Source organism: Aedes albopictus, chromosome 3, assembly GCF_035046485.1.
Source record: "Aedes albopictus strain Foshan chromosome 3, AalbF5, whole genome shotgun sequence".
NCBI classification, from domain to species: Eukaryota; Metazoa; Arthropoda; class Insecta; order Diptera; family Culicidae; genus Aedes; species Aedes albopictus.
Window position 1 is genome coordinate 115590434 of NC_085138.1, and position 14461 is coordinate 115604894.

Consider the following 14461-nt stretch of genomic DNA (forward strand, 5'->3'; position numbering starts at 1 on the left):
ACCTAAAACTTTCAAAAGCACAAGTGCATCCTTAAGAACTCTAGGCTCCAAATTGTCAATAATGGCGCCGGTAACGTCCTAATGAACATCGAGAAAGAAAATAAATGTTGCAACCGTTGCTATCTGCGTCTGTGCAATTGCTGCGGAAGAAATTTGTTTTGGCAAAATGTAATCTTCTCTTTATAGAAATAGCTTGACAAAGGGTATTATCGGCAGGTTTGTTTTCTTCGTCATGAGGGGTTTTGTGGTCCCAATTACCTGAAATTTGGGCATATAATTCAGCTTGGTAGGGAAGGATTTGAAGCCAACTATGAGACAACAGGTTCAAAAAAACCCATGACGAAGAGAACAAAACGGCTGAAAATACGTAAGTTCCCCTATGTAATGAATTGAGAGTTCAAGCTGTTATTTTCAGTGATGGACTCAACAAAGCGATAATCGTTCACATTGCAGTGGTATAGTCTAAATACTGCACGCATTTTTAGGAGAAATTATTTGTTGAAAATTCACAATAACATATTAGCATGGAACGAACTAACAAATTTGTGTTCCTTCACTCATCATGCAAGATTTATGCAGACTTTACCATCGACCATGCATGAAATCACACCAAGCAAGCCATAAAACAAAAACCGACTCTGACTCAAAAAAAAACTTAAATCGAGCAAATGATTTCATGATAGCACCACAGGGAATGCAATTCACTGGGAGGGAACTAATACACTCATGCCGAGGCTTCACGAAATTCACTTAGAAACACTCTCTTACACAATTAACACAAAGGAACAGTCGATCATCAATGACAAATGTTCCCCGTGAAAGTAAATGCAAAATGCGACAAACGAAAATTTATAGTCCTATTTATTTCCATTTTGTCTCCATTTCTGAGCTCGAGCATTTCGCAATAGCATCGATTCAATCAGCTTCTGTAAATATACCCTAGAGGCCTGTTTCGTGCCACCCGGGAGAATTTATGTTTAGTGGGGTTCAATAAATATCTTCAACATAACTGCTTATACTGCAGGTTCCATGCAGCAAATGAGAATTGCATTTACCGGTTTTCTTGTGTGGCACTGTGTGCTAATTGTTGTTTTGGGAAAAGGATTAGTAAGAAATCTGGTAAAATTTCCCAAAGAAAACCATAAGATTCACTAGAAAAGATCGAATTACATCTCCTAACGGATCATCACTCACAAGCGTGAACGAGTGACCAACTCGCGCCGCTACCGTTGCTAATCCGTCACACCGATCAAAACACTTCAGCCCAGCTACGTGAACGTTGTTGTGCCATGCGCGGCAGACACGGGTAATTATAGGTATTTACTCGGTTGAACTGGGCTTCGAGTTGCGTGTCGTCCGGCGTGCACCGGCCGCCCGGGCTGATTTAGTTTCTTAACATATGTATCTATAGACAACGTGCAATCAACAGGGTGAGGGCACTTATGGCTTCATTGGACTTATCGGACTTGTGATGATTAATTCAGTTTCAAACTTGGCGTGGATAACAAGGCTGGCAACCGTCTGTGCGGGTTACAGCATAGAACGCTTCACGTGTATTGGTGTATTCTTTATTGTTTTCCAATTATAATGTTTGCAAACCATATAGCCTACCGTTCGATAAACTAGTACACGCGTTGAGTATTGCAAGCTGCTAACTGGTAACCAAAGAACCTCATGTGCAACAACCAGTGGTAAAAGGTATGTTTTAGTGGGTTCCATACATACTAAGATTAGGACTTATTCTAGTGGCGCTCGGCGCGGTCATGATCATCCGTAGAGGTTCCGCGGTTCAACAAAGGTGCGATGTGGACCGGACAAGTGCATCGATACCTTGAACTTGAATTCGATTTTTTCATACTGCAGATCGGTGGTTATCTTGAAGTTTCGCAGAATTGCCGTCACGATCGTCTTCATGCTCATCATGGCGTAACGGTTTCCTGAAAAGAAGAGGGAATATTAAAACGACTCTGGGACAACTCATTGTTTCAGAATACTCACCAATACAACCTCGATTGCCACCACTGAATGGAAGATACGCGAACAGATGTCGGTTCTTGCTGTTCTCCGGAAGGAATCGGTCAGGATTGAACAGGTCAGCGTCCTCACCCCAGTACTCTTTTCGTCGGTGCAAAGCAAAGATGTTCAAAACGAAAATGTTACCTTTCGGAATCGTGAACTGATCCAGCTGAAGGTCTGCGATAGTTTTCCGACCATAAACGGCTGCCACCGGAGCAAGGCGTTGCGATTCCTTGATGATCCGTTCCATGTAGACCATGTTCTTCATAACTTCCGAGGTGATCGTTGACTCCGGTGTGGGAAGCAGCTCCTTGATCTCCTTGACGGCCTTTTCCTGAACTTCCGGATGCATCGCCAGGTACATGAGGGTGTGGGCTGCCTGCGTGGCCGAAGTTTCGTTTCCGGCAGCGATCATCGTGTAGATGTGATCGGAGATCTCCTTGTGCGAGAAAGGTTTCCCATCGGGCAGAGGAATCGTCAACAGCTGGTCGATGAAGATCTGCGGCTTCTTGTACGACAACAGATCATCTTCCTCCTCCTCGAAGTTGTCGTTGCCGGAATCGTTGGCGTTGTTGTTCGTGTCCTGCTTTCCCTTGGCTTTGGCTTCGGCTAGCTCCTGTTGCTTCTCGACGATGATCTGGTGATAAAAACAGGTACAAAATCGGTGAAGTTTCTTTTATGAAATTTCAGGATATTTACCTTGTCTGTAAACGCATAGCAGAACTTCCGGGACTCCATTTCTTTACGATAGAAACGAGTAAACCGATACACAATGTCCGGGTGGAGATTTGCGTTGAACATGCGAAGGCCGACGTTGCTAAGAATTCTGTAAGCAATAACAGTAGTAACAGTCATTCGTTCGTAATCCATGAAATAAAACCACCGTTCACCTACATCTCAAGTCCTTCCACAAACTTCTGGGTGCCTTCGCGTTCCAACACTTTCCCCCCAAGGGACGTACGGCAAATCATGGCCAGCGTACAGGGTGAGGTAAACTCCAGAATGTTGAGTACTTTTCCCGGGGCGGCGTGTTCCTTGATGCTTTCGATCATTTTATCGGCGCAGTCGTTGAAGATCGGAATGAAACTGTTCAGGATGCGGGTGTTGAACGTCGGGTTCAGTAGCTTGCGGTGCACCTTCCAGGTGTCATCTGCGAATGAAAAGACGGATATTATAAGATTATTTTTGTTGAAATAGCCAGAATTTGAGTATTAGCGTAGATGACAGCACAGTTCATAGGTTCAATTTTGAGATTGACCGCAGCAATCGAAATTGCAGAGACAACCAATAAATGGGGCTTAGGACTAGCTAAAAAAAATTTAACATGTGGAGCGGACCTGGTGTGATGGTTAGAACACTAGACTATCACGACGAGAACGTAGGATCGAATCTCACTCCCGACAAACTCGCAAAATGTGAGTTCTTCCTTCGGAAGGGATGTAAAGCGTGGGTCCCGAGATAAACTAGCCTAGGGCAAAAATCTCGTTAATATAGATAAAAAAAAAAGTTAACATACACGGCTCAAGGACTCACAGCTTGAGTAAGGTTATGTTTTACGGTTGTCAATAAAAAAGAGGGAATGATAGTTAGACAATACAACTGTTGTTGGATTTCCATAACATAATAATCCCCATAATCCCTTCATTGCAACGATTATTTAAGGAAATGGGGTAGTTCATTATCGATTAAGGAGTCAGTTTAAAAAAGATAAAGTCAGAGCTGGTTACCAAGATTTGTAGTTTTAAGCGCCCCATTTATTGCTACGAGTCCATACGAATGACTTCAACATGGCGCTTTATCATGAACAATTCCGGGAAATTCCTCCATAAATTTCTCCAAGAAATTTACCTGTAATAGTTATGCAGGATTTTCTATTATGAGTTTATCAAAAATTCTTCTACAGATTTGTCCGAGAATTCTTCTCATCTCATGTACTTCTTTAGAATTTTCTTCACGATCACCTCTAGTGAAACTTCCAGAAATTGTTTGAGGGTCTACCAATATTTTTTTCTGAAAATTTAAAAAAAAAAGAAGATTTTGCAGGATTTCCTAGAATAATTGCAGCAAGATTTTCTCCAAAGGTTCCAAAGATATCTCCAAAAGTTGCTGCACAAATTCGTTCATTCTTTCATATATTTTTTCGATTAAATCTGAAGGAATTGCTACAGGAGTTTTCCTTGAAATTTCTCCACGGGCTCTTCTGGAAATTTCTCAAAAAAAAAATCCTTAAACTCTTTTAGAAATTGCTCTTGCGTTTTCATTTTGAAATTCAGATATTTTCTCAGGAGGTCTTCCAGAAATTATTTCCATCATGAGTGTCTCCAGATTGCATATGATTTATAAAATCCTTTTTACAGTGTTTCTTTCAGATTTTTTCTCCGAACTTCTATGACGATTCTCTCAATAATTCATACAAAAGTGACTGTACTCCTTTTCTATTTTCAAGGGTTTTCTTTTCAAGAAATTCTTCTATTGATACTTGCTTAGAAATTTCCGGTTCTTCCAAGTACAGGGGATAGACAAAATGATCGGGACAGGCAAAATTTTCACTTTTCAAAAAATTTTCAACCAGCTGTAACTTTCCGAAAAAAGTATTAAGTATTCTCAAAGTTTCACTGTTAGTTCATCAACTAGTTGTGTATCAGTGGTCCAATTTTGGAAAAGATCGGGCTATTCTACACAAAGTTATAAAGATTTTTGAAAAAGGTATAATTATCCGATAGCCAATTTTGAGCTGCTATATCTCCGGATTCAATGAACCGATTGCAATGAAATTTTGACCATTCATGAGTTTTATAATAAACTCTGAAAAACGGTTGACTCAACTTATTTTTAACAAGATAAAAAGTTAAAGCGATTTCATTTGCTTCACAATTTTCAGTAAATTGGTCTATTTTTAATATGCATCCCATTACTTTTTAAATTTATTGGCGGCTTTGTTGTTACTTTCCTTCAAAACACATTTATATGTAAGTCATTTAGAGAAAAAAATAATGAGCTATTAATTGCATCTTGAATTTTAAAACAAAGTTGAAGTTATGGATTAATTGGTGTTTTATTAGGAAAATAATCAAATCTTTATAACTTTCTTCAGTGTTAAGAATTTTAAGTTAAGTCAAATGGTTAAAATTTCATTGCAATCGGTTCATTGGATCCAGAGATATAACAGCTCAAAGTTTGCTATCGGATGATCATACCTTTTTCAAGAATCTTTCTAACTTCGTAGAGTACAGACATTTTCCAAATTTGGAACACTGATACATAACTAGTTGATGAACCCACAGTGAAATTTTGAGAATATTTGATGCACTTTTCGAATGGTTACAGCTAATTGAACATTTTTTTATTTTTCCAGAGCTTCCTTCAAAAAGTTTATTTTGTGGTGGTTCTCCAAAAAAATCCTCCAGTTTATTTTTGTAGGATTTCTTTTAGAAATTGTGTTTACTAATCCCTTCAAAAATTGTGTAAGTAACTCTTCTATGAATTCCTCCAGAGATATCTCCATGAGGAGTTTTTTGCAATGATTCCTTCATAAAGTACACCAGGGATCCCTTAGATTTTTTTTGAGCAATTTTTTCAAGAACTCCATCAGTACCATTGTCTGAAATTTCTGCATACATTTTTTCAGAGTTCTATTAAACATTTTTTCAAGAATCTCTTCAATAATTTCTGAAGATTTTTTCTTTCGGTTTAAGAGATTTTCGTGTATCCTCTCAAGGAATTCATCCAAGAATTGCTCCAGAAATAACTTCAAAAATTGCTTCAGGAATATCGTTCAGGAAACCTCCCAGAAAATTTTGAAGATTTCTTTCTGGGAATTCCAAAAGGTATCATCAGAACTTTCCTTCAGACAGTAACAGGGATTTCTTCAGAATTTTCTTTCAAGAATGCTTCCAATTATTTTTATGCATTTTTTGAAAGAACTTCCTAAAAAAAACCTAGGAGTGTATCTGAAATTGTTCCAGTTGGAATATCTGAAGGAATCCCAGGATATATTTCAGCAACAGAAGCAGTTGCTGAAAAAAATCCTTGTAAGAATTCCTGTAGGGATCTCTGAAAACAAAATCTCAAGAAGTTCTTGGAGGTAACATTCAAAGAATTTCTGAAGGAATCTCTTCACGATTATAAGAAATTGTTTTAGAGGAGTTTCTGATAAAAACTCCATGAAATATCTTTTGAAGAAATCCATTACTGAAACTCTTGAAGAAATCCCAAAAATTCAAAAGAAGTCTCTGGAGGTCTTTTTGATGGAATTCCTGAATGGATTTTTGAATAAATACTCAGTGAAATCTCCGTGAAACCTCAGAAAGTACAACTGCATGAATTTCTAGAGGAAAAAGAAATGAACAAAGCCCACGCAAATTCTTGAAGCAATGCCAAGAGGAATTTTAACGAACTTCTTGGAAAAACTCTTCGAAATCCCTTTGTGAAATTCTTAGAAATAATATTGTGTATTTTTGAGGAAAATTTCTGTAGAAACATTTTTATTAAAATTCTGAGATATTTCCTGAAAGCAATCCTGGAGAAATCCGTGGGCGTATCTCCGAAGAAATAATAGATAAACTTCTGTAAAGATCCTTAGAGAACATTCTTGAGATATTTCTTATTGAATTCTTCTAGAAATTTGTTAAAGAATTCGTGGAGAAATACTTAAAGTTATCCTCAGAACAAAATTCCAGATAAATTTCTAGCTAAATGTATAGAGCAATAACTGGAGGAAATCCTGAAGTTAACGCTGTATGAACTTCTGTAGACAATTATTTTTTTATTTATTTTTTTATTTATATAATGTATATAAAATGTCTGGAGGAATTCTTACCCAAATCACTAACAGTAATTTTGCAAGAAGTTTTTAAAATATTCCTGGAATTTCTGAACAAATCTCTCAAAACTTCCCTGAAATTTTTGAAATAATTTCTGAAGGAATTCCTAAAAAATATCCACAGGCACTCGTTAAATGATTTGGGAATTTTAGCAAGGGATGCCTTTCATAAGTTCTTTCATTGTTTTTTTCAGAGATTCTTCAATGAATTCCTTCAAAAAGTCATTCAGGGATTCCTGCCGAATCACCTACAGGGATTTTTTTTATCTGTATTAACGAGATTTTTAGCCCTAGGATAGTTCATCTCGGAACCCACGCTTTACTTCCCTTCCGAAAGAAGAACTCACATTTTGCGAGTTTGTCGGGAGTGGGATTCGATCCCAGGTCCTCGGCGTGATAGTCAAGTGTTCTAACCTTCCCACCAGGTCCGCTCCACACCTACAGGGATTCATTTTTAAGTTGCTGCTGTTACTCTGTTACAAATATTTCCTAGGATTCCTTCTTAGATTGCTCCAGGGATTTTTCCAGATGCTCTAGTAGTAATTGCTCAGAAGAAATCTGAAGGACTTAATGAAGGAATCCTTGAAGAGATTTTAAGGGAATCCTCGTGCAATTTTCTGACGGTATCGCAGGAAGAACTTCTAGATATATTGCTACAGATATTTAGCGAAACGTCTTGAACATTTTTTGAAGGGTTCCCTGTAATAATATCTGAAAGAATTTTTCAAAAAATCTTTTAGAAGAATTCCTTAAAGAATGTCATGAGGAACTTGTGGAGTTCGGGAGTAATTAAGAAAAACTCATGACATAATTTTTCAAGGAACTCATTTTTTTTGGAAAAAAAAAACATTTTGAGACTTGTTAAAGACATCCTTAAGATAATTGCAAAAATTAAATGCCTAGAGGAATTTCTTAGGGATTCCAAGCATTCAGCAGGACTTTCTGTAGAAATTAAAGACAAAGGCAAGAGCCAAGACTTCTTGAACTTGATCCAAGAATCAATTTTTGAAAGGATTTCCTGATAGATTTCCTGCAAGAATCTATGAACGGAACTTTGAAGGGACGCAAGAAAAAATCCTGAAGGAAACCCTGGATTTATGTAGGCGATTGCACTATCATCATCATTGCATTCCATCTACAATATCATTAACTTTGCTACAGTAGCGCTTTCTCGGATGATGTCCAATAGCTCTGCGGTGTATGCCAGTAAACGCAAGCTTCTGCGCAGCTACCGTGATAAGCTGGATGGAAAGTACTTGTACTGAGGGCACCTAAGGGTGGCAAGTGCATACGATACTGTGGCACACGATGCGCTCTGTGACATCGACCAACGGTATGGTGCTTATTGGCATCCTTATCGGGGAGGACATAAAGTGCTTCGAAATGCGCGCCACAAGGCGCATTCGTAGAACTACCAGGTTGACCTCTACGGTCAAATGGCAGCGTGCGTGGGACAGTACTGCCGTAATTCTGCAAAGTGACGTAAGCGACATTGATAGTTTTGGCTCATTTTTTGGTTATTATGCATAAAACTCTTGCTCATCCTCTAAGTTTCTTTCCATAGATGATAGATTACGATTAGATCTTGCATTTTAATACAGCAAGCCTACCACAGTGTTATTTTTACACCAGATATTTTATATAATATACCAAAATATATCGACATTTTGAATGGCGCTTACGTCACTTTGCAGAATTACGGCAGAGTAGCACCAAAGAAAAATTGACCCAAAAGTAGATTCTGAGTGTAGATAGTTGGGTCGGTCAGAGAAATGAACGGAAATTCGACGCAGATGGACCATAGAAGTATTTCCCAATTTTCAAAATTAATAAATAAATCATTCATAGACGCATTCAACCCCACATATTCCGATTCAGTTCATAAATTCTATGACAGCAACGTTGGCGTCTACTTCTTAATCGAGCAGCTTGCGGCCAGGTTACAGCGCGTGACAACCGACACTAAAAAAATCAAAAACATAAAAATAAGTATGTGGCCATTCAGGTCGACACTTTTCCCGCAATTGAATGGCCAACCGCCAATTCATTTGCATTTACCAGGCCATTGGCTTCGTTAGTTCATTGAAAACCTCTCCTTTCTATGCTTCAGCAGCAAACGGCTTCCCCGCCGCACACTTACCGTTCCCGCACAAAGGCATACAACACACCGCACCGTGTAAACATCCGTACTGTTATTACCAATTCGTTCCGAGCCCGTGAGCACCGTGAGTAGCACTCGTGGTCGCTCGCTACTGACTGGCCAACAACGAGACGATCGAATGGTTTGAACATTTGAAAGAACAATCCATTTGGGGGGCCCGGGAAAACTCGCACCCCTACAGATCGGTGATGGGAACATCGCTCCTGATCACGATCGTGATCAGGTATGTTAGGTATAGCGTGGAAAACGTTCAACCTTCCTATGGGGTTTGTTTTTGTACCGACTAAGTAGCTATCCAACTGGTGATGGATTATTGTGAAATTTGAATCGAAGTTACCTTGCTAAGAAAATGCATTGCACAGGTGCAGAGATCATTAAATTATGCTATTAGCAGTAAAATAGTAGGCACCAAACTGCGGAACGCGGTTCACATACGGCTTTACATGAGATTTCCCTAAATAATTTAATAAACGGCACAGCTAACTGTCTATTTAAGATATGAAAGAAATTCTAGCTGTATCATGATGATGAAACACACAAGCACAATACTGAAATGTAAGAAATACTATAAAACACTCGACGTTTTTTTGTGACTGAATACCGAACTGTAAAACAGAAGGCCCGGCTTCAGAGGCTTGTTATTTTTCAGTTCTTTAAATGTATTTTACACATGTTTTCCAATTATTTTTCCATAAAATGGTGGCACACTAAAGACTAGTGACAAAAGTATTGTTCCTCCTTGCTGCAATCAACAGACAAAGGCATTATTGTATGAGAATTATATGCACCGCCATGCGTGCTGAAGAGGGTGTTGTTAGTGCTTCATTTGCAGAAAAAAAGTTTGGCTGATCGAAACGAAAAGACACACAGTGGTCCAGATTTGAAAATACGTGGCAACAATTGCCAAATCATAGTAGTCTGCTAGTTTTAGCCTAAATGAATATACTGAAACATTCTTGAGCTTTCAATTTCATATGTATAGCATTTGCATTATTTATCGATTTCTTCGAGCGCATTCCGAACAAAATTGCTGTTTTTATACAATTTGGCTGTACACTGTACACATATCATTATGGCGCTTATGTTTTGGCAGCTCTTGGCAGCTGCCATTTTTCTCAATCAATTCTGCATACTTAGACGAGCGTTTGAACCGAATATCTGCGTGGGGAGTAGGCACTTCGTAAGACACTTTGAAGTTGTTTTTTTTTAATTTCTCGTACTAATAACAGGGATGTTTTTGATCACTTGGCAATCGATTGACTCATTTGTCCAAAAATCAGTTCCGAACCCTAATATTGAAATGTGGTGTTCGGCAAAATTGTAGATTAGGGTTTTTCCTACAATTATCTTCAAGGACGCTACATTCTAACTCTCATATATACGGCGCTAGAGCACTAGTACATCCTACTCAATCCAAATTCTAAACGATTGAAAAATCCGATCGTTTAGTATGAGTAGGTGGTACTAACACTTTTACTCGATGAATATTAGAGTTAGAATATGGCATCCTTGGTGACAATTGTAGGAAAAATACTAATCTACAACTTTGCCAAACATAACATTTCAATATTAGGTTTTTGAATTGAGTCATGGACAAATGAGTCAAACGATTGCCAGGTGATCGAAAACATCCTTGACTAATAATATGTGATGGTAATTCTAAAGCCAAAAGTGTTATTTTGATCTCTTTTTCCATTGCAGGTGCCTAATATACACAAGAACTTACGAATAAACTTCTGGAAGTCGTTGAATTACTCATATTATTAGACTTTTGTAGTGGTTGAACTTGCTTGTATTCTTTATCAAAAAATCAGCAATTTTTCCATTAGCAGCTATTTAGCGCTGTAAAAAGATAAAAAACCATGATTTCCAATTTATTTAAAAGACAGTCAACGCTTCTTATATTGTAGATGAATGATCAGTATACTGAAACCCATTTAAGAGATGTTCAAAAATTTTGTTTCTGTCGGCTTTTCTCAAAATTGGACCATTGTGAGACACCCGTTTCTATCTCGAATTGAAGAATTTAGTGAGATCATTCTGATTTGAAATATGTAGTTGTCACAATCACGATTGCTATGTCGATTTTTTTTGGGATATTTTCTATCGGCAGAGGGGGTGTCTACAGCCTTGGAGCTCTTCAAACGTTTGCATAAAACGATTATTGCATTTTAACCCGACGGTTTCGGTTATTTATTTAACCTTCCTCAAAGATTAGATTCACGTTTTTTTTTGTTAGATTTCTGGAAACGTTCAATATACGGAATCATGAAGTAATGCCATCTGTTGTGGTGCTCTTGTGTCGATCCGTTTATACATCACTGTTCTTTCAGTGGAGCTTTCGTGACGGATTTTCAGCTTTATCGACTTTGATCGCCTACGATTGTCATGAACTTTTTACCCCCTACGCTTTGGTCACTATTTTCTCCGACCGGACTGACGAACAAACTAGGCTTTCGAGCCAGTACACAAGGCGTAAAATTCCTGTGTCGCTTTCCAGGACGAGAAGCTTCAATGGAGTGAAATTGACTTTCTTAGCAACGTCACTCCCAACAACGGTTTTGATTGATATCTATGTAGAGAATAGGATTAATAGATTAAAAAAAAAACAACTAGTTCATGCATGTAGTCAATTTAGTTATCGTAGTTGCCAATAAATTAAAAATCATAGGAGACCTGCGTAGGAAAATTTTATAATAAAATCAGTCTTAATAGTGAATTTGGAGAGACAAGTCGAAAAAAAACAAAACCTCTCATTAATTACCAGATCTACAAGAAAATCCCTTTGCCTCGTGTGGCTCCCATTATCTGCCCGTTTGTAGTCAAAGTCATCGTTCAAGTGTCTGGTCCTCGTCCCGATTCATCTGGTGGTGGAGCAAATCCTGTCCCTGTTCGTCAAGGTTGCGACCCTGCCAGGTATCTGTTCCTGTCGATCGAGCCTACTGTCCTGTCCGGTATTCGTCCCTTTCCGTTCAACGATCAACCATCAACCATCTCGTGTCGAAGATCAAGTCTGCTGTCTTGTCCGATCAAGCCCGCTGTCCTGCCTGGTATCCGTCCCTTTCCGTCCAACGATCAACCGTCAACCATCTCGTGTCGTCGATCAAGCCCGCTGTCCTGCCAGGTCACCTATCTATCCGGCGGTCATCTGCCGGAAATCAAGCCTGTCCAGTAGATCCGGCCTCAGATCCTGCCAATCCGGCAGTTACTAGTCCAACGTTCGGTGAGTCCGCTGACCGTCTAACTCTCTGGCTATGGAGGGTCACCACAATCTACAATACTTATTATAGGGTAATGCAAGTCGCGATTGCTAAGAAAAAAATTCTAAGTATTTGACATTTCGTGGCCGTGATTTGGACTTTCGGGATTTCTTCAAGAGATTCTTCGCGGTTTGTCCTCAAATTTATTCCAGAACATTCTTCTGGGATTACCGGTAAGCTCTTGATGAGATTTTTCCGGGGGGTTATGCAAGATTTCTTCAGAAGTTCTCTCTGGTGTTTTTCAAGGATTTCTCCTGAGATTCATTGAGAGGTTTCATCTGGAATTCCTTCAAAAGCTTTTGCTAAGATTTCTCCAGGGATTCTTTCCTGAATATTTTTAGAAATTAATTGCGAGATTCCTTCTGCATTAATCCTTTTATCATAGCCATTTTTTTCTGAAATTCATTCTGTTGCTTCTCCATAATCAAAGGTTCTTTTTGGGGTTCCTTCAGAAAATCACAAAACTCCAGAATAAACTGCCGGAGGAATTTAAGAGGGTTTTCAGGAATTCCAGCCAAAGCTCTGCCTAGATGAAATCTGGAAAGAGTTCTTGCAGAAATCCCGGAGAGTTTCTGAAAAAATACCTGGAAGAAGTTCTAAGGGGAATCCCGGAAAGAGTTCCCGAAAGAAGTTCCTGAAAATTTTCCACAAGCAATTCCTTACAGAAGCCCAGAAGAAGTTCTCTGAAATATTCCTGAAGAAGTCCCGCAGAAATCCAGGAAAGAGTTTCCGAAAGAATCCAGGAAGTAGTTCCTAAAAAAAATTCCGGAATGAGTACTTGGTGGAATTACCGTTGAAATCCCGAAAGAAGTTCCTGGAGGGATCTCGGATAAGCTGTTAGAGGAATACTGAAACGCATTCTTGTCAGGGATCTTTTGGGATTCCTGTAAAGATCTTAGAAAGAATTTCTGAACAAATCCCAGAAGGAACTACAGAAATAATCTCAAATGGAATTCCTGCAGGATTCCCGGAACTCCTTGAGAAATTCCGGAAGAAATTTTTTGAAGTTCCTTAAGGAATATCTGAAGCAATCCTCTAAGGAGTTCCTGAAGGAGTCCCATATTGAATCTTTAAGGAATCTCAGAAGAGAACTTCTAAAGGAACCCCAAAAAATCTCATGTGGAGCTTCCTGAGGAATCACAGAAGGGAATTCTAGGGAAATCCTAGAATAAATTTATGGAGAAACCACGGAAGAAGTACCTGGAAGAAGGCCAGGAAAAAAACTTGAAGGAATTCCTGGATGAAGTTCAATATGCTGTAACTTTTCATAAAGTGCATCAAAAATTCTCAAATTTTGACTACTTGTCAACCTATTATATATGCTGTGCATCATTGGTACTAATTTGGGATAAATTGATTAATCTTTCGCGACCGTTGTCGTGAACCACTCTTTTTTAGACAACTAATTTTTGAACTTTCATATCTCGGAAACCAGTGAACCGAATTGAATGAAATTTTGAGCGATTATCAACAATATATTTATACTTGATGCGACATTTTAAAATGTAATTTTCCCACGATGAATAAAGTTATACCGGTTTGACATTTTCACCCATGTAGAGGAAAATAGGTCAAATTTACAATATCACAAGAAAATACTAGATGTGATCTTTCTTCAATATTTGACATAACATATTGTGTCATAAACATGGCTGTCATAAGCAGCAAAATAACAAATATAAAAAAAAGTTCCTGAAAGACCAATTTCATAACACGTTTTGTTAGTTTAAATAACACTTTAATTGCAGTTAATTTGTTGATAACAATCCGAAAGCTAAATCAGTGATGGTATCGAACACACGACAAAGTAAATTATGGCGCTATATGAATAACAAAATAATCTTCGATGACATATCTTTATCATTGCTAATTGCTATACAAAATCACGTAGGTTTTATTTCCAAACTTGTTATTGTTGTGATGTTGTTGATAAACTACTAGTATACTCTTCATAGTTCAATAATAACTGAACTTGTTCTACAACAAAATGTATTATTCAAATGTAATTTAATAGCCGTATACAAATAGCTTGGCCATAACAAAATAAGATTGTCTCACAAAACATGTTATAGAAACGTAATGTCTTGATAAGTCGATAATAACAAAACAAGATATAAAAACAAGTTCAGTGATTTCGTAGTTCTTTATTTGATATTTTCGTCCGCTCGGGTTTCTCTAGCAGTTCCTTCAAAGATTGCTCCA

The 14461-nt window shown here is 38.2% G+C and overlaps 1 protein-coding gene across 1 annotated transcript in view; it reads right to left on the reverse strand.

The window, feature by feature from the left end:
- Positions 1 to 1552: 1552 nt before the first annotated feature.
- The window catches only part of LOC109405771 (cytochrome P450 4c21-like), a 34007-nt gene continuing 21098 nt past the window's right edge, over positions 1553 to 14461 (reverse strand). Inside the window, exons 2-5 of the mRNA XM_062859052.1 lie at positions 2911 to 3166; positions 2716 to 2842; positions 1999 to 2653; positions 1553 to 1937 (exon numbers count right to left, since the gene is read on the reverse strand). Of these exons, the coding sequence (XP_062715036.1) occupies positions 1768 to 1937; positions 1999 to 2653; positions 2716 to 2842; positions 2911 to 3166 (1208 nt within the window). The 3' untranslated portion in view covers positions 1553 to 1767. The remainder of the gene's footprint in view (positions 1938 to 1998; positions 2654 to 2715; positions 2843 to 2910; positions 3167 to 14461) is intronic.